The sequence below is a fragment of the Myotis yumanensis genome, unplaced genomic scaffold, assembly GCF_028538775.1.
Source record: "Myotis yumanensis isolate MYYU_CA2020_CCGP unplaced genomic scaffold, mMyoYum1.0.hap1 SCAF_13, whole genome shotgun sequence".
NCBI classification, from domain to species: Eukaryota; Metazoa; Chordata; class Mammalia; order Chiroptera; family Vespertilionidae; genus Myotis; species Myotis yumanensis.
In genome coordinates this window covers 20,207,351-20,232,083 of record NW_027223764.1, presented here as the reverse complement: position 1 = coordinate 20,232,083, position 24,733 = coordinate 20,207,351, and the positions used below count along the sequence as shown (strand labels likewise).

General features: G+C 54.3%; 1 protein-coding gene across 3 annotated transcripts; it reads right to left on the bottom strand.

The window, feature by feature from the left end:
• Positions 1 to 377: 377 nt before the first annotated feature.
• Positions 378 to 21,972, bottom strand: HPS1 (HPS1 biogenesis of lysosomal organelles complex 3 subunit 1). 3 transcript variants are annotated; one of them, XM_070432550.1, is made up of 20 exons: positions 21,719 to 21,972; positions 20,628 to 20,743; positions 18,865 to 18,981; positions 13,660 to 13,797; positions 13,353 to 13,495; positions 12,876 to 12,984; positions 12,445 to 12,605; positions 11,905 to 12,016; positions 11,173 to 11,268; positions 11,018 to 11,093; positions 9,466 to 9,521; positions 8,235 to 8,402; positions 7,966 to 8,145; positions 7,001 to 7,062; positions 6,307 to 6,441; positions 6,161 to 6,226; positions 4,974 to 5,118; positions 2,834 to 2,947; positions 1,219 to 1,301; positions 378 to 716 (listed from the first exon to the last, which is right to left on the bottom strand). In XM_070432550.1, exons 3-20 carry the CDS (start codon positions 18,979 to 18,981, stop codon positions 554 to 556), a joined length of 2,124 nt encoding a protein of 707 aa, XP_070288651.1. In that variant the 5' UTR covers positions 20,628 to 20,743; positions 21,719 to 21,972; the 3' UTR covers positions 378 to 553. The 3 variants fall into 3 exon arrangements, with proteins under 3 accessions (XP_070288651.1, XP_070288649.1, XP_070288650.1); XM_070432548.1 differs by lacking the exons at positions 378 to 716; positions 1,219 to 1,301; positions 2,834 to 2,947; positions 4,974 to 5,118 and having other exon boundaries at positions 5,565 to 6,226; positions 6,307 to 6,478; XM_070432549.1 differs by lacking the exons at positions 378 to 716; positions 1,219 to 1,301; positions 2,834 to 2,947; ... (1 more) ...; positions 6,161 to 6,226; positions 6,307 to 6,441 and adding an exon at positions 6,444 to 6,498.
• Between the last annotated feature and the right edge of the window lie 2,761 nt (positions 21,973 to 24,733).

Sequence of the window (24,733 nt, the reverse complement as noted above, 5' to 3'; positions counted from 1 at the left end):
ACCGTGACCAGCATTTATTGAGGCTCCTCTCGTGCCCAGCAGCCCTTACAAACACCCTGACAGGGAGTGGGGTCAGCCCTCACGTGGGGAGAGAGGAAGTGGCAGGGTTGGAACTTGACCCCAGCCAGGGAGCGCCTGTCATCTGGGAGGGAAAGGGCTTCCCCAGGGAGCTCTCCCCCCTCGGACAAAAGCAGAGGATAGCGTCCTCAGACACCTGTCTCCTGGGATACGCGCAGGCAGCTCTGACCTAGCAGCCACTGCTGTTTTAGAGACAAAGGAACCTCCTGGCCTCCCTCTTCCTCCAGACAGAAGCTTCTGGGGGTTTGGTCACTGCATGGCCTGAGGCTGCTTTAGGTGAGGTTTTTTAAAGAAATCCTGGGGTGGGGTGGGGTGGGGAGAAGGGAACAGAAGAAAACAAACAAGAGAAATAAAAGAAGTCCTGGAGCTGCCCTGGGGCCTGTCCGGTCCTCAGGTGGCTGCCCGCCAGGAGGCTCTGTAGTAGGGATGTCTGAGGTGGGGGTGGGGGTGGAGAGCCAGGTACACTGCCCACTGCCTAGAGCAGGGGGACCCGGGAGGACTCCCACAGGCGCTGGGCCAGCTCGCCTGCCTGCTGCACCAGCACATCTATGGGGATGACTGACAGGTGGAGGGCCAGCAGCTCATGACACCTGACGACCTCGGCCGGGTGGTCCTTGCTGTAGTAGCGCAGGAGCTTCCTACGAGAGGGAGAGGGGGGACAGGATTCAGAAGCAGCCCTGGCACTCCCCCCCTGGAGCCAGGGGCTCTTTGGCACCTTGCAGACAGTCCCCTCACCAGTTCCAGCCCAGGCCTGCGAGGCCTTCCCATGCTGACCTCACCGTGCGAGGCTCAGCCCCAGGCTGCCTCGGTCCATCCCTCCAGTTCCCAGTCCTGTGTGGGGCCTGCTGACGGAGCATCCTAGCTAAGAGCCACAGAGCCAGCAGGGAAGTCCTGGGACCCAAGGGCAGATGTTTGCAAATGCTGCCAAGAGGGTGCCAACAGCAGGATGGGCAGAAATCCAAATGTTTCCCACTCACTTTCTCACTGGATGCTGGCCCCGGCTGTGAGGGGCCTCTAACGAGAGTTTAGAGGTTCTTGGGGGGCATCCTGACATAGAAGCTGCTCCTCTATGTGGGAACTGTTACTTATCACCCAACATCTGTGCACCCATGGCCCCAACAGGGTGCATAAATCTGTCACCTGTAGTAGTCTCCTCCCAGCATGCCCACGGGCGCCGCGTCATCGGACAGGACAGGCACCTCGATTATCTGGAGTTTGTGCCCCTGGGAAGGAGGAAGAAGGCCTTGCTTGGAGAGGTGGTGGGTGTGGTGGGAAGAACATGAGGGTCAGACACACCGGGTTCAGGGCCTGGCTGAGCCCTGCCTGGGGTGTGCTAGGAACTGGGAAAACCGGGGACCTCTTTCTACTGTTTTCTCATCTGTGAAGTGGAGATAACAAAAATCCCAACGAACAGCAGAGATGATGGGTGTAAAGTTCCGAGCACCGTGCCTGGCACGTGGGAGCTCTCCTTCCCATCAATGACGACCTGGGTCACCATGCTCAGGAGGGCCACTGGGAGGGTGACCCGGGAGGTCCGTGAAGAGCAAAGCATTACCGAGAGGCCCGTCTCTCTTTGAAAGCACCGGGCATTCCCAGGGTCGCACCTGGAGGGGAAGGGAACCAAGGTCCACCGGGCACCCCCTGTGGGCCAGGCCGTCACGGCGCCGGCCCAGCACCAGGAGGTACGCTCGGCCAGACTTCACACTGGGCCTCCCCACCTGCAGCTTTACCTCAGCCCATTGCCCCGGGGCCAACCAAGCACACAAAGCTGTGCCTTGCTCTGAAGCTAAGGGCAAGGTCATACACACACTGGGAAGTTCTGAGGCACAGAGCAAAGATGGGCGCCTACAGGTCCAAACAGCTGAGCCTGGGTTCTGGCTTCATCACCCATGACCTCAGTGACCAGCCGTGGTTTGATCTCCAGTGGGTAGAATGGGTCAATGATACCGGCCTCAACCATCGCACAGGGCTGTGCGGCTGGGAGAACAGTGGTGAGAGACTCCAATAACGTCACTGAGGAAAGGGACGGGCCATCACCTCAGGGTCACCTCTCGCCAAGAGCAGAGAGAGAGCAGGGCATGGGGACAGGGAGACAGGAGAACGGGGACCAAGGGCATGTGGGGGTAGCAGAACTGACCTTTAGAAAGCTGGAATAATGATTAACAGTGACAAATGAGGAGAAAACAAAGTGAAACAGAAAATTAAAGAGGGGGGGAGGGAGGGAGAGCAAAAGGGGAAGGGAGAGGGAGAAAGAGAGGGGGAGGGGGAGAGAGACATGGGGACAGCAGACAATAATTTTCCAGCCATGTCCATACACTGCAGTAACAGTGAGGTCTAGAGAACCAGCCAAGAGGCAAGAGATCCAAGCTATACTGTCAGCTGTACTCGGGCAGGCTGGTTAATTGCTTTGAGCCTCAGTTTATCCACCTGTACAATGGGAACAACATTGTGCCTTGCTTTTTAAGTGCAGTGGGTGATGCTGGGGCATCCTGAGGAAGCACATGATCTGAGCAGCCTTTCTCACACAGGGCATGCGCCCCTCTGTTCTCATGTTACCTGAAGTTACTAAATGCTGCCTTGAACAACAGCTGGGTGGAGGGACACAAAGCCGGTGGGAAAAGGGGCCTCTGAGGTCCGGGTCCCAACCAGCTTTGCTTATCTGTCAGCTCCACCAGGGACACGAAGAGATGGAGAGACAGCCTGCACACCGTCCACGAGAAAGGAATGAGTGCCAGGCGAGGAAAGCCGCACCCACCATCTCGTTCTGGAACCACAGGAAGTAGGAGCAGAAGAAGTCCCCCTCCCGGAACAGCAGCGTGGTGTAGCCCTTCTGCAGGTATCTGCGTGCCCGCTGGATCAGAGACCAGACCTGGGGAGAGGAGGAGAGCGCTCGCACCACCCTGACAGCGGACAGCTCAGCTGGCCCTCTCCCCATGGCAGGGGCAGAGCTCAGCTCTGGCCTCCAAGGGCAGAAAAGTACCCGGAGGAGGAGCTGCTCGAAGGCCTCTCCTGCTCTTCTCTCCCTAGCGCCCAGGCACAGCCCTGGCTCAGAGCAGGAGCTCAGCAATAAATCCATGTTGGGTGGACTACCCCTCCAGTTCCTGTGACAATAAAATAGATGTAAAAGCACTTTATATAATGTCGCCATACACTCCGGCTATAAATGAGTAAACTCATCATTCAGGCCAGAAACTAGCCAAAGTCTACGTTAACACAGGAGGAGATAAAGGGTGGCCGCCTGGAACCCCTCCTGCCGTCTAGGGCCAGCCCCTCCCGGGTACCCTCCCGGGCGGGGAGCCTCTGACGTAGGTTCTAGGCCGGGAAGGTGTTAGTAAGGTGTTTGAGCACCGAGGGCATCCTGACCCAGCACCTCTGCTCCAAAGGTGAGGTCCTAAGGAGGCTCACCAAGGGGTCTGATGGAAACATGCTCGCGGACTACGCAACTTAGGCCCACCACGTACTCTGGCCTCATTCAAGGACTTCCTGACGCTGCTGTGAGCTGAGGGGAGGCAGCAGGGACAGCTTGGGGCTGGGAAAAGGCCTGATGAGCCCTCTCACTGAAAAGCTGAGCGGAAGGCACACAGGGTTCACTCCGAACCTGACCACAATGCAATGTCTAATTAAATCTGCAAACAAATGCATGGATTTGCTGTGTTTTCAGGAAAGCAACTTGACAACGTGTATCAATAACCTTAAAAACATTCCTCCCACTTGACTTAGTCATTCCATTTCTGGGAATCCACGGTGCGAAAGTAATCAGAGGTGAGGACAAAGACGGATGCACACAGGTGTGTGCTGCGGAATTATTTATAGCAGCGAAAGCCTGGAAACAATCTTCATGTTCGACATCGGGGAAATGGCTAAGTAAATTATGTTACATTCCCATGATGGACTCTTGTGGAGCTGTCAAAAATCATGTTTATAAAGAATTAATGACATGAGGAAATGCACAGACATAAAAGTGAAAATGTGGTAAACACAATTGCATAGACAGAAAGCGCTCAACTACATCAAACTGCACAGGAAAACAAGGAAATTAATGTACCACGGGAGCCCAACTCTCTGGAAAGAGCGATGGAGATGGAGAAGATGATGATGGTGGTGATGATGGTACCAGTAAACACGCAATAAATTCTCTGTTGTGCTGCGTACGGTGCTAAGTACTGTACGTGCATTTGTAATATTTGTCAACAGTGTCACTATCCTCTTTTACAAAAGAGGAAACTGAACTTAGGCTATGTAACACCCAGCCACATAGTGGGAACTGGTTTTCAGCACAGGCCTCTGACGCCCATCTGCTCTGGGCCACACTTTATTTGGGTGCAAAAAGTGGGTGTGTCTCTGTGTGTACGTAGCGTAGAAGGTGGCAGAGGTCCTCCCTTCTCCCGACTCAAAATACCAGTTTGCCATGAAGAAGAGTCCAAAGGTGAGGTCCCCAGAGAATGAATCCCCAGAGAATGTTTCCTTAGCAGAAACCATCTAGTCTTAAGTTCTGACAGTCAAAGTGGCTAAGCTTTGTTTCTTCTTTGTTTTGTTTAACTCAACAAGTTCTTAATGGACACCTATTTACACCAGGCGCTGTGGCCGGCCTGGCCACAACTTCCCCTGACCTCCCTGCCAGTCTCTGCTAAGCCGGGACATTAGCCAACACCCAGGAGGGTGCCCCCGGCATTGATCAAGGCCGATCAGGGCCCTAGGGTGACAGAGACAAGCTGCTATGAGGTGCCTGCGGGGCTGGGCATAGGTGCTGAGGAGGAAGAGTAGGGGTTAAGGTGGGGCGAGCTCCAGAGCTTCGGGATCCCTGGGAGCAGGGGGCCCATCCCTCCCAGGCAGGGCCGAGGCCAGCACGTCCTATCTGATGGGCAGTGAAGAGCGCCCAGCTGGGCAGCAGTTACCTTGGTTCTGACAAAGGCAGCCAGGGGCCCCTTGCCCAGCTCCGACGAGGCCCTTTCACTGTGGCTGAGAGAGGGGGCCACCATCTGGCCGGTCGTGCGATCCACGTAGATGAAGTGCACCAGGCCCGGGAAGTCCTCCAGGTAGGTTCAGGTCAGAGTCAAGGTGCTGTAAGCCAGGACCAGGGAGGTGCTTCTCTGTCCCTGACCCAGTCCCATAAGGCTAAGCAGTGGAGTCAGAGGCCAGGCCTGTCCCTCCCGCAGTTAACATTTCAGCTGACCCCTAGGAGGCCCTCTCCCAGACCTCTCTTTACCTCCGTGAACCCAAACCCAAAAAGTTCTAAGATGCAAGTACAATGGATCCCCGATGTTGGCACATTTAACCCGGGGAGCTCTGGATGCAACGGGAACATGGGATGTTCATGTTTTATGGTCTTCATGAGGGATGCATTTAAAGTATACACACGATGCGGCTGGCAGAGAGGAGAGCCGCATGGGTGATGGGTGAGCCCAGCTGACCGCCGCCCCACACACCTCACGGTGACTGTTCATCTCTCTCACCTCAAGAGGCTGGAAGGCTGGGAACAGACCCCACGGAAGGGCAGTGGCTGGTGCTCTGCCTTCCCTCTCACCTGCACACTGGAGACGCGGCAGGGGGCTGGAGACCAGACCCTTTGGAGATTTCATATAGGCATCGCTGCTTTATAGAAAGTTCCAGGGAAGATCAATGTTCAGTAAAACCAGTGGTCCATAATAAGAGGGTCTAATACATCTTGGACATGGTTTCTAAAACAGGGATAAACACTCTGTGCAGGTCTTCTCAGCACCTTCCTGTCTGCTGTGAACTGTGACCGCCAAGGAGGACATGGCTCTCACCCCGCCCCGACCCCAGGACCTCCGTCCCTCGAGGAATGCCCGTCACCACTTTGCTGGCGGCACCACCGACATAAGTGAACTCTAAGGCTCTTAAGAAGTAACTTTGGGACACCAGGGGCTGCTGAAATTTCAGCCTTGGAGTGTTCCTGTGGACAGGCACCTGGCCTTATTGCCTGTTACTGAGAGAAAAGAAACTGAGGTGATGGAAGGTATATTCTCCATCCCACAGCCGCAGTCCTTCCGAGTGGGCAGGCGGAGGGACAGGCGGACAGGAGCGCTCCCCCGGGCGGCTCGGGGCTCAGACATGAGGATATGACACCATGGTGACGTTCCTCCTGCTCTTCACCAACAGGAAGTCCTTCCAGTCCATCAGCTTTTCTCTGTGGGAAAGCAGGGAGTGGGGGCGTGGGGAGGTGTGCACCCGGCCACCCCGCCCACCCAGGGCCAGCCCCACACTCACTGCATGAGCATCTGGACCTGGTCCTGCAGGTGCTGGGCTAGCTGCGGGCCTCCGCGGCTCGGAGCTGTGCTCAGGAAGCTCAGACGGTAGATGGCGCAGAGCTGCCGCTTCATCTTCCCGCACAGCTGGAGCAGCCTGGCCAGGGGGTGAGCGCGTCACGGCGGGCAGGGCCCTGGGAGAAGGCACCGTCCCCTGTGGGGGCCACCTGACCCTGCACTGGCAGACGCAGCAGGGACAGCACCGCATCCCGCATCCCGCATCCCGGTCACCAGGCACGATGACAGGCACGGCTGGCGAAGCGTGCCTCACCCCCGTGACCCAGGAGACAGCTTCCTTCCCAGTTCCTCCCAACACGCTGCTCCATGCGCTGGGATGCCGTTCGTGGGATCGCGTCCAACCTCATGGCTTATTTCCCAATGAACGGGGAGTGACGTGTTCGAGGCTGCACTGAAGCGGAGCTGAAGCTGGGCTGGAACCCGGGCAGCGTGTCCCCGTGTTGGGTCCTCACGGGCCTGCACTCAGACTCTAGCCGATCTGCTTCCAAACCTCCCTCCGGCGTCCGCAGCTGGACCCCCTCTCCCAGGACCCCCGTCTCCTCAAAGGCACCTTCCTGAACATTCTCTCCCTCTTGGCCTGGAGGCAACTTGCCCCTCTGTCCAAACTTGCTCCCCCCCACCCAGACCCCACAACTCACTCCTGCAACGAGGCGGGGTCACTTCTGGAGAAGGCCTTGGTCTTGAACTCCTGCCAGGTGCTCTGCAGGAGGGCAGGGGCAGGGGACCGGTCAGCAAGGCCCAGGCTCCGAGGGCATCCTCTGAAGGCTTGCTTAGGCCCCGCACTCACGTGCCCTCGCACAGCCAATGTGGGGTCCCGGCAGGACCCCCGCTCCCTGCACCCGCTGTGCACCATGTTCTACTCTTGGCAGGTGTTCATTTCAAAAGCACTTTCCATGTGCTGGGCCCACTGCCTGGCTGGCAAAGACACGCAAACGAATGCTGCCAGTGACAGGTGAGTGACTCGAGGGGGCACTGACGCTGAGAGGAGCCTGGGCATCACCCTACAGAGGACCTGCACCCTGAGGCAGTGCCGCCGCGATGCCGGGGTCACTGAGAGACGCTGAGCAGCTGCCGGCTGCTCTGGCGGAGACTCTGGGTCTGAGGCTGGGCCTCCTCCAATCCTTCTGCTCATTTCAGGTCAATTGTGCACAGCCACAGTGACGCTCAGTTCCTCACACTGACCCAGCCTCCACCCCACGTCCTGCTGGGCTCCCCTCCCCTGTGCCCCCGTCACTGTCCCTGTCTCCAAGCTGCCGGGGGTGGGGGGGTGGAGTGGCCCTGTGAGACCTGCCACCCTGTGAGGGCGTTGGGGGCAGACAACAGCCTTTCCTGAGTCCGGGAGGCAGGCTCTGGCTCCCCGAGACCTTGGCCAAGTCGAGATCTAAGTCCACAGTTCCCTCCTCTAAAAAAATGGGAATTATGATTCGTGTTCTGCCAAACTTATATAAACGTGTTCTGAAAATGTCAAGTGCCGTGAGTTTTTGCTACAAGTTCCTAACGGGGAAACAAGGATCGCGGACCCACGGTGGGCAGAGGTGGACGGAACAGCCCTGCGCCCGGCCGGCCCTCTCCCGGAGGCAGGTGGATGAGGATTGGGCCTCACCTGAAGCTCCTGTCTCCCGCGATTCTTGACGAACTTGTCCATCCTCTGGCGCAGGTCCCCGATGAGCGGGTGGGAGCGCAGGGAGCTCCGGGCCTCCTGGCCCTCCTTCAGCTTCTTCTCCAGCAGGGAAAACCCGTCCAGCAGCTGGTACAGGGCCAGGGCCAGCGGCGCGCTGGGGCTCTATGGGAAGAGGCAGCAGGCAGGGGGACGGGCAGCCACGGGGCAGGTGTCCGGGCCCAGGGAGCGGGGGCAGGTGGGGGTGCTCCTACCTTGGTCAGGAGCACCATGTTGATGCCCGGCCATAGGGGCAGGCAGTACATGGTGTGGGGCACCATGGGACAATAGATCTCTTTCACACTGGCATCCAGGAAAATCCGTCTGGGGCAGGAAGGTGCTGGGAAGCCGGGCATCAGCGTTTGGAGTGTGTCTTCTCCTATCTGTGGAGGAAGAGGGGCTGCGGTGGGAGGGGGCGGGGGGCCCGCTGGCCTCCTCCCCGCCTTGGATCCACCCACAGCGGCCCATTGGCCATCTTCACTGAGAACCACGAGGGGCCAATGTTTCAGCTCCAAGAAGTCCCAGCTCTCCCGTCCCTGCATGTGCCGAAACAGCACCGCAGCCCCGGTCTCTCTCTCAGCTTCTCTGGGCCTTTCCGCCCAGAGGCAGGGCTGGGTGCCAAGCAGGGGCGGTGGGTAGAGAAGAGACGGAAAACGCAGGAAAAACAGACAAGGGTGGAGCGAGGGCAAGAGGCTCCCTCCCCCTGTCTTCACAGAGATGAAGGCATTGAAAGTTAAGTCAGTCTCATTTCAACCACCCTCAGAGCGCCGACCGGGGGAAACCGAGGCACTGACGACTAAATGAGCAAGACTCCCGCCTGACAGAGGCTCTAAAAAGCTTTAGTGGTAAAAGCGGAGAAGTGAGGATGAGATGCCACCAAAAGCTTCTGTGAGGACGGCACTGCAGTCCTTTGATGACAGCAAACGCTGGACACCATGTGCTGCCGTCTGGGGGGTTTGCTAAGTGAGGAACAGCACACGCGATGGACCGCAGTGCTGACCACACTGCTAGGAGGGCCCAGCAAAGGAAAAAATGCTTAAGGCAAAAGCGTAATGAAATACATTAGGAAAAGAAAAACTATACATGCAGTGTGTGTGTGTGTGTGTGTGTGTGTGTGTGTGTGTGTCTTGAGAGAGAGTAGTCCTTTTCCATACTTTACTTTTGTATTTCCCAATTTTTCTACAATGAATATATTTACATTTTCATCTTTAAAAAAACGTTAAAAAGTTGGACTTTCACTCTCCAGTGAGGAGTGGGGATTTCTCAGGAGTTGAGGTCTCCCTTCACCGCCCCCCCCCCCCCCCACCCCCGGGGCTGAGCTGTCCCGGCACTGACAGCCCAGAGGTGGCAGGCGTTACTCAGAGGGGGAACCCCAGAGTCCCCAGCACTCACTGCAGCATCTAGACCAGCTGTTACGCCGGGCCATCCCCTCCCCAAAAAACTCACCTGGACCAGGGAGTCATCGGTGGGTGGGGTTCCCCCATCCATCCAGACGGTGCTACCTGCAGGCCACAGGCAATAAAATAACATAAATAATTGGAAACTATAAATAATGGTGCAATAGCACATCAGGAGGGGTGGGTGGAGCAGGAGTGCCCCCGCCCCAGCTACTCGCAGCACCTGGCGGGGCAAGCACTCAGTGTGGGCCGGAGGGGCACTGCCCTTCCCGTCCTATCCCAAGCCGGCAAGTGCAGGCGAGCTCTGCAATACCAGGGCCTGGCCGGGGAAGAGAAGCTCCCCCCAGAGCCAGGCGCTGGGAGCCAGTGCCTGAAGATGCACCGGGCAACGGGGGCACGCTCCTCAGTCCCTCCTTCCCCCTTGCTTCTGCCCTCTGCCCCTTCAGGCCCCTACCTGGCTGTAACAGTGCCTCGCCACTAGGAGGCAGCACACGGTCTACATGTCCCCATTTGTTCAGTCAATCAGCAAACTTCTACTGAGCACCTACTGAGTGCTGGGAATTGAGCTACATTTCCCTTCCCGTACAGCTCACAAAAACCTTCGGAACCCACCACATATTGGAAATGTTATATGTTTGTAATAATAGTGTTCTCTCAGAGTTTATTGCAAACGACTATCATTTATAACCATGTTTCTCTGGGGGAAGCCTGTTCCTGTGTCTCACACACCTGATTGACAAATGGATGAGTGCAACTCGAGCCACCTGTAAGCTGTGAGTTCTGTGCACTGTGGAATGGCATTATTTACAGCTCTGAGGCATAAAAAACCAACCGCTGAGAGGAAGGGGCGAGGAGGATCGTGATGAGTGAGGGAAGGGAAGCCAGTGATCACCCCAAGTGGTGCTTCCCAGTGTGTTCTGGGCTCACGGAGAGGCTCAGAGGACAGCTATGACTCTGGGCTCAGAGGAATGTGCAAGCACAAGTGACCGGGGACACGCCCTCGGGGGCCCCGGGCAGCTCCAAGGACCTGAAGTGAAGAACGTCTAACCCAGGGGGTTTTAACTGTGGCTGCACATGAGACCTTTTAAAAATCCTGATGCCGAGGCCACGCAGTAGTTTAATAAACTAAATTTTTGTTTTATTTCTGTTGTTTACCCACATACTTTAAAAACAGGTCAGATATAAACTATAGAGACTGAATATTTATATTTTAAATCACTGTGCTTGAAATCAAATGATTACTACTTAATTTTAATTACCTGATTACTTATTAATTACAAAAAAGAAAGAGAAAGCAGAGCATACACAGACGAGAGATGAATTTTTAAATGGCATCAACGTGTCATAAACAGTTTAGTGATCACTTGAGTGGCCTTCACAGCCCCTGAATTCAAGCTGGAGCCAGGAAGGCAGACAGAGGGGTTGCTGCAGACGGTGTCCCATACTCTAGAAATCCCGGCGTCTGTGCCTGGGCCCTTACAAGGCAGAGGGTCCACTGAACCCCAAGACAGACTCCCCAGGGCTGCCACCTGGCATATTTCTCCTTCCACCCTCCCCCTCCCTGCCACACACACACCCATTCCTCCCCTTTCAGGTCTCACCTGAACCTGAACTCCGCTCCCCTGGGGAAGGAGCAGGGGTGAAGTACTCCTCAGGGAGGGAGAAGCTGTCTGTCTCCTGGGGGGAGAAGGGGCAGCTTGGGCTGAGGGCTCAACCCGGCCCCCGCCTCCCCTCCCCGCAGGCACATGGCACATACTGTCCCTGTGGAACTCCGGGCGGGGCCGGAGGAACGGGGGCGCCAGGCCTGCTGCACGGGGATGTTCTGGCTGCTCTGCAGCCTCCGTGGGGAAGGCTGTGACAGGCACAGGAGACGCGGTTAGAGCATGTCTGCCGGGCTCCTCCCCACAGTTCCCACTCCCAGCACTTCACAGCCCAGCCACCAAGCAGAGGCACAGGTGCGACTGGCTCCACCGTGAGGCCCTGGTGTGGCCTCACCTTCCACAATGTTTCAGTCCCAGGTGGTCTAGTCTTTCTCCAGAACCACTGACATTCCCTCACACTGACATCCAAACCACTGAGGAGCAGGAGGAGGGTGATGGTGGGGGGCACACTCACTGAGTCCCCCCGCCCCAGGCATTGCTGGGCTCTAGGAACCTGCCTCCTTTATTCCTCCAAACAACCCTGGGAGGTAGATGTCATCGCTGTCCCTCTGCACAGATAAGGCCGCTGAGGCTCAGAAGGGGTTAGGATCAGCCCCGCTCACGTAGCTAAGTGGTGAAGCAGGGACTATCTGACTCCAGAAATCTGCACTTTTAACCACATGCATTCCAGAACTCTCCTATCTGAAAGCAGCAGGAAAGGCAGGCCCAGCCACAAGCCCAGAACTGTGACTCAGGAGCCCCGGCCGCCCCAGCAGCTGCCGGCACCCCGCGGACGGGCTTTCCACGCGTCCCCGATGGCCTCCCGCTGCCCAGAGGCTGCCCGAGACCTGAGTGTCGTCACTGTCGTCCTCCTCCGTGGTGCTCTCGCTGGGGTAGAGGTCATGGACCAGCAGGATGAGGGCCAGCAGGTCGGCTGGGCGCAGGGAGCTGGCACTGTGGCTGCAGAGAGAACGCGCGGCTGGTTGGCACGTGTCCAGTGCCCTCGAGGGCAGTGGACGAGGACAGCTTGGGTTGTGGAGACACAGGCATGGTCCCGACCCCCCAGGAGTTTATGACTGCTCCAGCGGATTCTCCCTTTTTGGAGAAAGGCAGGGTATAGATAAAATTAGCTCATCAGTTTTTAAACTAAAACTTGGTTGTGTTAAAAATAATTATCAATGGGGAACCACTGGGGACCAGGAAGTCCTAAATTCTGACTCTGAGACAGTATTCCCGGGAGAAGTACTTCAGAGAGAGACTGAGCTGAGAGGGGCTGAGGAATCTAAGAATCCGAGAAGCTTCATGGGAGAGAGGTTCTGGAAGGTTTTCTTGGCCGGGGAGGTGGGGATTGTCAGACGGGTGAGCGTGGGGCCAGGGCCTCAGCTCACCTGGAGTAGAAAGCCAGCAGCTTGGAGTGCACGAGCAGGAAGGCGTGCAGGGCCTCCTCGCCGGCCCTCGCGGGGCTGGAGTTCACGGCCTGGATGACGTGCCGCTCCAGCGCCTCGATGCACAGCTCACAGAGCTGGGGGTGAATGAGCCGCTCCACGGCCTGGCCACGCGTGGGAGGAGAGGAAGCCGCGTCACCCGCCACCCTCTCCTGCTCCGGCCCTGGCTGGGGGTGCACTCCCTCAGTCCACACTGAGCACACACACTGGGAACAGGGAGCTCAGACCAGCACGGATCCGGCCTCACTAGAAGCTCCTGTGTTTGGGGGTCTGCCTGCGCCCTCACTCGTGAGAGGGATCAAAACCCGGACCTACAGCTGCACCGCCGCTCTGACCTGACCCCTCCTGGGCCCGAGGACCCCCACCCACGTCACCTCCACAGCGAAGCTCTGCTCCCGCTCGCGCAGGCGGCCGTGGGTCCGCAGCAGGCTCTGGAAGTGCTCCCACACCTGGACGCGCTGCTCCGTGTCGGGGGGCCGCAGCCTGGGGGAGAGCACGAGGGCATGAGAAAGCTGGCTGTCCCCTGCTTCAACCACGGGGCGCAGCCCTAGATCCCGGGCAGGACCGGCAGAGCTCCCGTGACCTAACCAAGTAACAGGCAGAGGCTGCGAAGCACAGAGGGCCGTGTTGGGGCCATGCCCTTGGCGTGGGGAGGAGTGGCGGGGCAGGAACCGGGGCCGGCGCCTGAGAAAATCCCTGCCCTTCTCCGGCTCTCACACGCAGACGTGACACGACCCCAGCTAGCGGCCCAGGGAAGCGCAGGAAGGAGCCAGGGCCCCGGTGTGCACACATGGCCTGGCCTCAGGAGGGTGCTGAGCAAATGCCTGGATGGACCAGCCACGAGGACTCACTCCTTCCGGATGAGCTGGCCGTCCACGGTGACCAGCCCGAAGTGCAGCTCAAACAGGAACTTGAGCACACGCAGCTTCTGCCGCAGGTCCCCCTCGGCCTCCGTGCCGTCGCCGTTGATGGCGATGAACAGGCATTCTCCGAACTGTGGGCACAGCGGGCTGATGTCAGCCAGCCCCGGGGGGCTCCCTCACCTGCCCTGATCCCTGGGGACAGTGAGGGGACGATCAGGTCCCAGGGAATTTTGATAAGACTGCCCATGGAGTCCAGGGAGGAAGAGGAACACGGGCCCCAGGACCACACACTCACCAGGTGAAGGACGTAGAGGTAGCTGCCATTTTCTGTGGAGAAGCAGGTGTACGTGTCTGAGAGCTTCTCCAGCATTGTCATGGAGGAGATGATGACTGGGGCCAGGAGGGTGCTGAGCTGGTCCTCCAGGGCAGGAAGCTGCAAGAGGGGGAGAAACCCTGCTGGAGTGGGCCGGCCACTGGGGACAAAGAAATGGACGGAGCCGGCCTGGCCACCAGGGTGTCCGCAGCTCAGGATCTGCCTGGGAGGGTATCACTGTTCTGACACCAAGGGAGCGGAAAGACATTGCCTCAAACCTGGGGTGTCGTTAAGAAGGCTGGGAAGGGCTGGCCACCTCACTGTGCTGTTTAGGCCCCGAAGATGGAAGGGAACTCGAAGGGAGGAGGCCATGCTTCCAGAGTGCAATGCTTGGGCATTTGATGGCGAGCTGGCCAACTCGAAGAGCATTCCCTGCATGGCGCACAGCCCGTGCCCTCTGCAGCAGAAGGCCTGCTGTGGGGCAATGCAGCCTAAGGAAAGGGGTCAGAGAGCGGGCACAGACCCAGGTGCAGCATCGTTTATAGTAGCAAGCAGCTGGGGGAAAGGTAAGCGTCTAGTACCAGAGGGACATTAAATAAGTAACAGCTCATCTAAATGATGGAAGAACAGAAAACCACTTAAATTAGTGGAGTGTTTCAGTGATGTGGAACATTCCTCCATATTGCAGTCAATGTTATGTTTAAAAAAAAAAAGGTGTGGCCTGACGGGCGTGGCTCAGGGGTTGAGCATCCACCCATAAAGCAGGAGGTCACGGTTCGATTCCCTGTCAGGGCACATGCCAGGGTTGTGGACTCGATCCCTAGTAGGGGACGTGCAGGAGGCAGCGATAATTCCCTCTCATTATTGATGTTTCTCTCTCTCCCTCTCCCTTCTTCACTCTGAAATCAATAAAAACACATTTTTAAAAAATGGTGTGAATGTTTTGTATTTTAAACTGTATAAAAAGCATTAAAAATATTAAGAAAGTCAACATTGTTAAATTTATTCTGAATAAAGGGACCTGTGAGTGACTCTCCTACTTTTTCTATAGTTCTGTACTTCCTCTATTTCCATTACAAGCACACTTTTACTTTTATAAGCTCTTCCCCCACCCATCCTCTCTGCCCTCCCAACTATGGAACAAAACAAACAAAAAAAGATGGACAAATTAGTCGAGAATCTGCGAATAAAATGGGATAAGGCCAGTGGAATGGCCTCAGCTGAAACTCACAACACTGGAATGCAAGAAGGGAGGGAAATGCTGGCCTGCCCCAGCTGATTCCGGGAGATCTGACTGCGATATGAGAGAGCAGAGTCCCGACCTGGAGCCCGTGAGATCTCCAAGGAGCTGAGGAAGCCCTTGCCTTGAGAAGCCAGAGGCTGTGCGCAGCATTAACATATGAACTGGACACAGCCGTGGGGCTCATTTTCTCCCAACATCGCAACATCAGGAGCCAAGGTCTGTGCCCAGCGGCTGCAGAACCTGCCAGTGAAGCTTACACAGCGGCTGCTTCTCATCATTCAGGTCCCAGCTCAGACAGCCTCTCGCCTGACCACCCTCAGGCCACCCTGCCCCAGTCACTCCCCACCTCACACCCGGTTTAAGTGCTTCTGACCATTCATCACTCCCTGAACTCACGGTGCTTACTTGGTTCACTGTACGTCATCCCTTTTTAGCCCCTAATTACATGAGAGCAAGGTCACATTCACTGCTTTACCCCCCGAGACCAGCACACAATAATAGGTTCTCAATATTTGTCTGGATATCCCTCCAGATAGGCAAATGTTGAATTATTCACGTACCATAATTTTCTAGAACTGTCATGAATGAATTATATCAATAGAAAAGTCACTTAAAAATCTAGAGTGTGTACAGCAACTCATGTTAGAAGTAGTTTTTTCTGCAGGTGTAGCAAGAATTTTTTCTGGGGAGAGGGGTGGGGGGAGATAAAAATATTTGGTGTAGGCAGAGTGTGAGGGGACATTCTCATCCTAGTTGGTAGAATTATAAAGTGGTACAACATCTATGGCTTTTGAATCGATGTTTCTGTACTTAGGAATCTATCCCAAGGAAATAGTAAGATGTGGGGTAAAATTTAAGCACAAGTGCTCCCTACAGTAATAGTTACAGAAAACTAGAAGTGATAAGCAAGCCCAGTATTGAGGAAATAGTTAAATAAATGCACGCTTTTATCCATACACAGGAATATGTTTCCATGAACATTTATGCTTTTGAGAATATTTAACAAAATGGAATAAGCTTTAGATATGATGGTAAGTGAAAAAAACAGAAAACAAAACTGTAAATGTGGCATGATCCCAACTATGGTACATATAAAATCTACTGAGCGTTGTCCTATGCACCAAGAAGTTGCTGGTTCAGTTCCCAGTCAGGGCACATGCCCGGGTTGTGGGCTCAATCCCCAGTGTGGGGCCTGCAGGAGGCAGCTGATCAGTGATGAACTTTCATCATTGATATTTCTATATCTCTCTCCCTCTCCCTGCCTTTCTGAGGTCAATAAAATGTATTAAAATAAATAAAATGTAGAGTGAAAATAATTAAGTGAAAATAATCTGAGTTTTAATAATAAAGTGTAAAATGGGATGTTCACATGCAAAAAAAAATTTACTTTAATCTATACCTGACTCCATATTAAAAAATTCAAAATGGATCATTAGACCTAATATAAAACCTAAAACTATAAAATTTCTGGAAGAAAATACCGGGAGACGGTGTGGTAGGGACGACCCCGGTGAGGTTGAAATGGCCCCCGTGAGGTAGGGACGACCCCGGTGAGGTTGAAACAGCCCCTGTGAGGTAGGGACGACCCCGGTCTGTAGGGACAACCCCGGTCAGGTCGAAACGGCCCCAGTGTGGTAGGGACAACCCCGGTCAGGTTGAAACGGCCCCGGTGTGGTAGGGACGACCCCGGTGAGGTTGAAACGGCCCCCGTGAGGTATGGACGACCCCGGTGAGGTTGAAACGGCCCCCGTGAGGTAGTGACGGCCCCGGTGAGGTTGAAACGGCCCTGGTGAGGCTCAGACAACCCTGGTGAGGTTGAGACTACTTCAGTGAGGTTGGGACAAATAAAGGGGACCAGTACGGACTGATGAACAGGGGTAGATACAGAAGCAGAGCAACATTGAACAGAATGTTAAACTACAGTGGGAAGCCTGGGGAGGGTTGGGGGGATTAAGAGACCAACTGAAGGACTTATATGCATGCATATAAGATTAACCAATGGACACAAGACATGGGGTGGGGGGGGGCGGGGGGTAGGGGCCGGGGGAATGTCAAGGGGGGGAAAAAAGGAGACATATGTAATACTCTTTGTAATACTTTAAGAAATAAAAATTATTAAAATAAAAAAAAAAAAATACCGGGAGAACTCTTCGTGATCTTGGGTTGGGTAAAGATTACTTAGATATGGCATCAAAAGCATGATTCATAAAAGCAAAAAGAAAAAAAAAGGACAAATTGAAGTTATCAAAATTAAAAACTTCTGCTCTTTGAAAGACACTATTAGATGGATGCAAAGATAAGACACAAATTGGAAGAAAATAACTACAAAACATCTATCTCCTTGGATTTACATCCAAAATACATAAGAAATAATCAACCCAATAAACTGGCAATAGATTTGTACAGTTCAGTAAAGAAGATATAAGAATGGCAAATAAGCACATGAAAAGATACTCAAAATCATTAGTCATTAAGGTAATGAAAATTAACACACAATGAGATTCTGTCATGAACAAATTATATTAATAGAAAAGTCACTTTCTATTACTGATCAGAATGACTAAGTAAGTTTACAAAGAGTGACCACAGCGGGTGTCAGCAGGCTACTGAGGACACGGAAGTCTCACATCCTACTAGTGGACTAGTAGATGGTACCACCTCTTTAGGAAAGCTGGGCAGTCTCTTAGAAAGTTTAACACACACTGACATGATCCAGCCAGCTACCCTAGGGATTTCCACGACAAGCCAGTGAGAGCTGCTTTACGTGGAAGTCAAAACTGGAAACATCCCGCATGTTGCTCCCACCAGCAGGTTAAGTGGCTGAACCAGTGATGGCGAACCTATGACACGCGTGTCAGAGGTGACACGCGAACTCATTTTTTTGGTTGATTTTTCTTTGTTAAATGGCATTTAAATATATAAAATAAATATCAAAAATATAAGTCTTTGTTTTACTATGGTTGCAAGTATCAAAAAATTTCTATATGTGACACGGCACCAGAGTTAAGTTAGGGTTTTTCAAAATGCTGACACGCCGAGCTCAAAAGGTTCGCCATCACTGGTGAACCAACTGTGGCGCATGGTGAAGACAGACCACAGCTCAGCTGTGGACGGGGATGAACGGCTGAGACACACACAGTACAAGAGGGACGAGCCTCAGTCAGGCTGCGTGAAGGAAGCCAGACCAAACCCAAACCAAACCCAGCCCGGTACCCACTGTAAGATTTCATCATAAAGGTCTATAAATACAAACTCATCCATCCTGACAGACAGCAGATCTGTGGTTGGCCAAGTTGGGGGAGGTGAAGGAAGCTCACAAATTTGGGGGATGGTGGCTATGTCCATTGTATTGATTGTGATGGAATTGCAGATATGTGTAAAGTATATCAGACTGTACACTTTGAGTATGTTCAGGTTGTAGTATGTCAATTATACCTTAATATAGCTGTTATAAAAAGTAATGTGTTGCCCTGACCGCTTTGGCTCAGTGGATAGAGCGTCAGCGTGCGGACTGAAGGGTCCCAGGTTCGATTCCGGTCAAGGGCATGTACCTTGGTTGCAGGCACATTCCCAGTGGGGGCTGTGCAGGAGGCAGCTGATCCATGTTTCTCTCTCATCGATGTTTCTAACTCTCTATCCCTCTCCCTTCCTCTCTGTAAAAAATCAATAAAATATATTTTTTAAAAAAGTAATGTGTTAAGATTACGCTAAACTTTTTAAGTAAAGAAACTGGTGAGATCAAGTTTCTCTGCTGTGCGATTAAAATTCTACCTCCCCCTGCCCTCACTTAGCCAGTCGGCCCTGGGGGAAGTCAGGGGTGGGAGGTGCGAAGGATGCTGGGCCACACACTGTCTCCGGCCCCGCCCTGGAGGGCGGGCAGGCTCTCCTGCCCCCTGTCCTCCCGGCAGCTCTGTGCTGTCCCCTCCCGTCCGTCCCACACTCACCTCTTCTCCCTCATACTCCGACTGCCCAAACTTCAGCCGCAGACTCTCTTCAAACTCCTCATCTGTCCAGTAAAAGAGGACCTCTGCCCCCTCTGTGGCCACCAAGACGCACTTCATCTGCCAGGGAGAAGCAAGGTCAAGGCTGCCTCCCAGCCCCACATCCTTAAGCTCGGCCTGAGTGATGAAGAGGATCCTAACCCCAGCAAACATCTATGAGCCCTTCCTGGGCACCAGGCACCACGCCCGGGCCTCCGGGTGTTACTTCTCCACTCCCTCTCAACCCCCTGGTAAAACAGGAACCTTCAGCTCCTTCCGTTTCATAGAGCACCATGTGGCACAGCTGGAAGTGGCAGAGAAGGGATCCTGTCTGAGGCCATGGCTGGGCTCTTCCCTGTGTCTTCTGACCCCTGGGCCTCCTGGGATCAATCGTGAGGAAGGACCCAGCTCTCGATCTGGACACGAGTCCCCTGCACGGGGAGGCAGGCAGTCCCCGGGCTCAGGGCAGACAGAGCCTGTGCCGGAACGGAGGGCAGCTACGGAACCTCCCTCGGGGCAGTCCAGAGGTGTGTTTGTCCTCAAATCAAAAAACAGCCACAAAAGGCGAGCTTCGAAGCCCACCAGGAGTGGATTCCGCACAATTTCATTCACATGTTCTTGCTTTGGGTGGAAACAGAGGCTGCCTGACCTTGTCCACGTTCTCACACTTGTTTAGCTGCTGAGTTCGCAGCCACATCCTCCAGTACCTCTGGCCCTTTCGAACCTCCTTCCCCACCACCCACTCATGTACCCTCTGTGCCACACATTTTAAGGCTTAATTATAGAAAATGTGTTTTCGTATCCACCAACTGGTCGATTATTAATTCAGAGCTCCCTGCACTGTGTCTTGGCCCCTGGGGTGTAGCAAGATGTCGAGACTCTCAACCCCGGAGAAGCGTGCCCAAGCCTGGTGAGGCCAGAGCTCTCAGGTGGTGCGTGCGGCTCAGAACCCCCGAGAGGAACTTCACGCCTTCTCGTGTGCCTCAGTGTGCCACACGGACATGATCACGTTGCCCCTGTGCTAAGACATGACACGGATTAGGAAGGAAGCTCTGAGTCTTCCATGAGTGGAGGTTCAGCTTCCTCAATAAGATCGTAGCATTTCGAGGTCTCAGACCCCTACTCTCTTTAGGATCCCCTATCTGAGCAGCTTAGTGGTACTTACTGAATTCCCTCCAAATCTCCAGTTGGTTTATCAACTCTAACGCAGAGCACCTGGCCTCAAGGTGTTTCCAGCCTATCCCCGCGGAATTGCTAAGCACCAGGCAGGGGCTGCGAGAACAGAGTGAGGGCAGCTGGACCTGGAAGAGGCGCCGGGACTCCCAGGCCAGCCTGATGTGGGGGTGGGGCATGGTGCGCTATGGAATGATGGCTGTGGTCCACAGCAGAGAGCCCCTGTAGGCTGGTAAGGCTGTGGGAAAGGCGTGCTGGCCACAGATGGGTGAGGTCAGGTTATGGAGGCAGGTCACCTGGTGTGGGGTCCTGAGGGCCCACTCCTTGGTGGAGGCCAGGAGAAGTGTAGCCTAGAGACACAGCCGACCCTGATGACTGCCTGGATGCGAGGGAGGACGGAGAGAGTAGGCAAAGGTGACGTCAGGGGCTGGGGAGAGGGCTATGCAGAGCCTGGGAGAACTCAGTCACTGCCTGCCTCGCTCTGTCCACCTCCCGCAGCCCCAGAGTGGGTGCTGCCTGCCTCCGGCTGCCCCAGGTATGGCGGAATCATCTACCTTGGTAAGGAGCACAGCGGAGCTTCCCGACAGCCAGCGGTTCAGAAAGGGCTGCAGTGCACAGACTCTGTGACCAGCTCATGGAGAGCAGCATAGCATTCCGGGTCCTGCAAATGCTTAAAACAGAGAGGTCATGAGGGCAAGCAGTTCTGATTGTGCCAGTTCCTGGGAGTGGACAAGGGGGCGAAGGACTGACTGCGTGGTCACAGCTCTTGCTCTGGCTCGGAGGCAGTCTGCTCAGTACATTTCCCCCACAGCCAGGTGTCCGAGTGCCCTGTACCCCTCCACCCCTACCCGAGGACAACTGGAACAGGACATAGCAGGTGCCCCACAAGCATGAATTCCCACCTACTGTTTCCCTCCAAGCACGCTCACTTCCCTATGGGTCATGCAGAGCCGCGGTGTGGTCAGCAAACCCACTCTAGTCCCAGGAAAAAGGAACCTGACCCCTGGTTCTAGTTTTGGCTTTGCCAAGGCCCTTAAACCTCCCTGAGCCTCAGACTCGGCTGGGAAAGGGAGGACAAATCCCTGCTGCACTTGCCTAGAGGTTATAGGGAGAGTCGGGGGTCACCGGGCAGGAGGGCCCTGACACAGAGGTGTGTGGGGGGAAGGGGGTCTTTATTCTTATTTCCCAGGTGCCCTTCATCAAACAACGGGATGAACGAAACTGGCTGTGGGTCCTTCACATTTTGATGATAAAAGGCGGGAGTAATGCAAAGCTTTAGCTCAATGAGGATGAGGCAGGAAGGGCTTTTAGGGCTCAGCATTTTTTCGCAACAGAACTGAGTCTCGCTACTTCAGGCCACATTCCCAGGAAAATGGGAGTGTTTCCTAGTGAACATTCGGTTGTACTTTTGTTATTCCAAACGGCTCCTCGGAGGCCCTGTTCTCTCTCCCCTGCGCTCAGGAGGGAACGCGGGACTCACGGAGCTCTGCCCGCGCCCCCAGCCCCAGTGTCCTCGGGCACCGTCCGCCTGCGGCAGCTCGGGCTGCGCCCGGCCCTGCCCCGCGGGGCGCCCGACCCCGCAGCCTTCCATCGGCCCCGCACTCGCCAGTGTGGACAGCAGTTTCACCCCCAAGTCCCCTCGCACCTCACAGCTACCCTGGGGAGAAGGCCGGGCTGGTGGCACCCGCCCCACTTCGGAGCTGCAGGAACTTGGGCTCCGAGAAGCGAAGCGACTGGCTCTCGGCCACGCGGGCGGTGGGTGAGCCGGGGTGGGGCCCGCGCCCCACGTCCGGGGGACCGCGCGGTCCCGAGCCAGGTCCGCCGCCCACGGAGGGGGCAGCCGAGGGCCGCGCCGGGACAGTCGGGGGGCCCCTCCTGCGCGAGCACCGCCGCTCAGCCGGTCCGCCCCGGCGCGCTTCCGGGTGGGACCACGTGATTCCCCACGTGACCGCCCGCCCGGCGGCTCCGGGGCGGTGCAGTGGGCTCGGGTGGGACGCTCCGCCCTGGAGCTCGGGCTCCTGCCGACCCGGGTCCCCTTCCTGTTGTCGTTGAGGGGGGCGCCCAGGCCCAAAGCATTGGGGGCGCCGCCCACAGCGCTCAGGGCCGCGTCCCGCACTGTGCCAGCCCGTCCCCTGGCCTCAGTCCCAGCGGTGCCCCACGGAGGCACCGGGAACAGCCCCATTTCGCTTCATTTCGCAGAAGAGGAAACTGCGGCCTAAAGATAACCACGTGCCGGGGCCCAGCTGGGTGACCAGCCAGGCCCCCGGCTCCAGGCTGGCCCTTGTCCAGGGACGGGCTTTGCTTCTGGGCTGCGCTTCAGCCCCGGCAGGAGCCGCCGGTTTCCCTGGCCTCCTGGGGAGCGGACAGCCTGCGGGAGGGCCCAGCTGCCCCCAGGGGCACCCCGGAATTTCTTCGTCCATTGCGGGGAGGGGCCTTCACATTAGGGGCTTTGTTTTGCACCCGAGTTCGCAAGATTTTCTTAAATTGTGTGTGTGCTTGTAGAGGCTGAAGGCGGGGAGAGCGGAGGAAGGTTATGGAAGGGACTCGTCCCCACCAAGTCACCCCTCAGTGTCCTGGAGTCTCTCCTAGGAGCTTTGAGCGCAGCCCAGGAGGGATCACTTTGAGGGACGGTGTAGGAGAGCACCCCCTCTCCCCGTCCCCGCCTAAGGCAGGAGCCAAGAATTAATGCCTCCACCACCTTCAGACAAAGCAAACATCACTCCTGCTCCCCTTCCTCCATTCACTGCCCCTCCCTGGCAGCCCACCTTAGGGCCCAAACTCCCCGTCCATAGCACAGAGCCCCTCCGCAGGCACTGTCTCCCGTCCACAGCTGAGGTCTCCGGCGGTGCACTCTATCCTGTTATTTCCACTCACCATGTTTCTCTTTTGTGTCAAACTCTTCGTAAGCATGAATTTCAGTGATTGAATAAATTTCATCAAGTGGATTTGCTATTTATTCTCCCCGCCCACCCCACTAGTCCATTTCCCATCAGCATTGTATGAGGGCTCCAATTTCTCTACATTTTCGCCAAAGCTTGTTGTCGTTTTTTAACAGCCATCCTCATGGGTGTGAAGTGGTATCTCATGATTTTGATTTGTATTTCTCTAATGACTAATGACATTCAGCATCTACTCATGTACGTTGCAGCAATTTATATGTCTTCTTTGGGAAAATGCCTACTCAAATCCGTTGCTCATTTTAAAATTAAGTTAATTCTCTTTTTATTATTAGTTTTAAGAGTTCTTTATATATTCCGGATACAAGTCCTTTATTTGATACATGATTTGCAAAAATTTTCTCCTATTATGTGTTTTTTAAAAATCCTTGTTGTTGAAAGCATTACATATGTACCCTTCCCCCCCCCCCCCCCCTCATTGACCTCTTCTAACCTGCCCCCACCACCCGCCCCAGGCCTTCACCACCCTATTGTCTCTGTCCATGGGCTATGAATATATGCATACAAGTTTTCTGGTTGATGGCTTCCCACCCACTCACCCACCCCCACCTTCCCTCTGAGATTCTTCAGTCTGTTCCATGCTTCTACGTCTCTGGATCTATTTTGTTCATCAGTTTATTTTGTTCATTAGATTTCACATATGAGTGAAATCATGTGATACTTGTCTTTCTCTGACTGGCTTATTTCACTTAGCATAATACTCTCCAGGTCTCTCCATGCTATCTCAAAGGGTAAGAGATCCTTCTTTTTTACAGCTGCATAGTATTCCATGGTATTCATGTACCACAGCTTTTTTATCCACTCATCTACTGATGGGCACTTGGGCTGTTTCCAGATTTTAGCTATTGTAAATTGTGCTGCTATGAGCATAGGGGTGCATAAATTCTTTCTGATTGGTATTTTGAAGTTTCTTAGGATATCCTAGAAGTGGGATCAATGGGTCAAATGGCAGTTCCATATTTAATTTTTTTAGGAAAGTCCATATTGTTTTCCATAATGGGTGCACCCGTCTGCATTCCCACCCACCGTGTACTAGGATTCCCTTTTCTCCACATCCTCGCCAATACTTGTCATTTGTTGACTTGTTGATGGTAGCCAGTCTGACAGATGTGAGGTGATACCTCATTGTTGTTTCAATTTGCATCTCTCTGATGATCAGTGACTTTGAGCATTTTTTCATATGTCTCTTGGCCATCTGTATGTCCACTTTGGAAAAGTGTCTAGTCCTTTGTCTATTTTTTAATTGGATTGTTTGTCATCCTTTTGTTAAGTTGTATGTGTTCCTTATATATTTTGGATATTAACCCTTTATCAGATGTACCATTGCCAAATATGTTCTCCTTTTTCATGTTGTTGATGGTTTCTTTTGCTTTGCAGAAGCTTTTATTTTAATGTAGTCCCATTTGTTTATTTTCTCCTTAGTTTCCTTTGTCCTAGGAGATGTATCCACACAGATATTGCTATGAGAGATGTTTGAAATTTTGCTGCCTAGATTTCTTCTAGGATTTTTATGGTTTCACAACTTACATTTAAGTCTTTTATCCATTTTGAATTTATTCTTGTATATGGTGTAAGTTGACAGTCTAATTTCATTTTTTTGCATGTGTCTGTCCAATTTTCCCAACATCATTTATTAAAGAGACTGTCTTGATACCATTGTATGCTCTTGCCTCCTTTGTCAAATATTGAGCGTAATGGCCTGG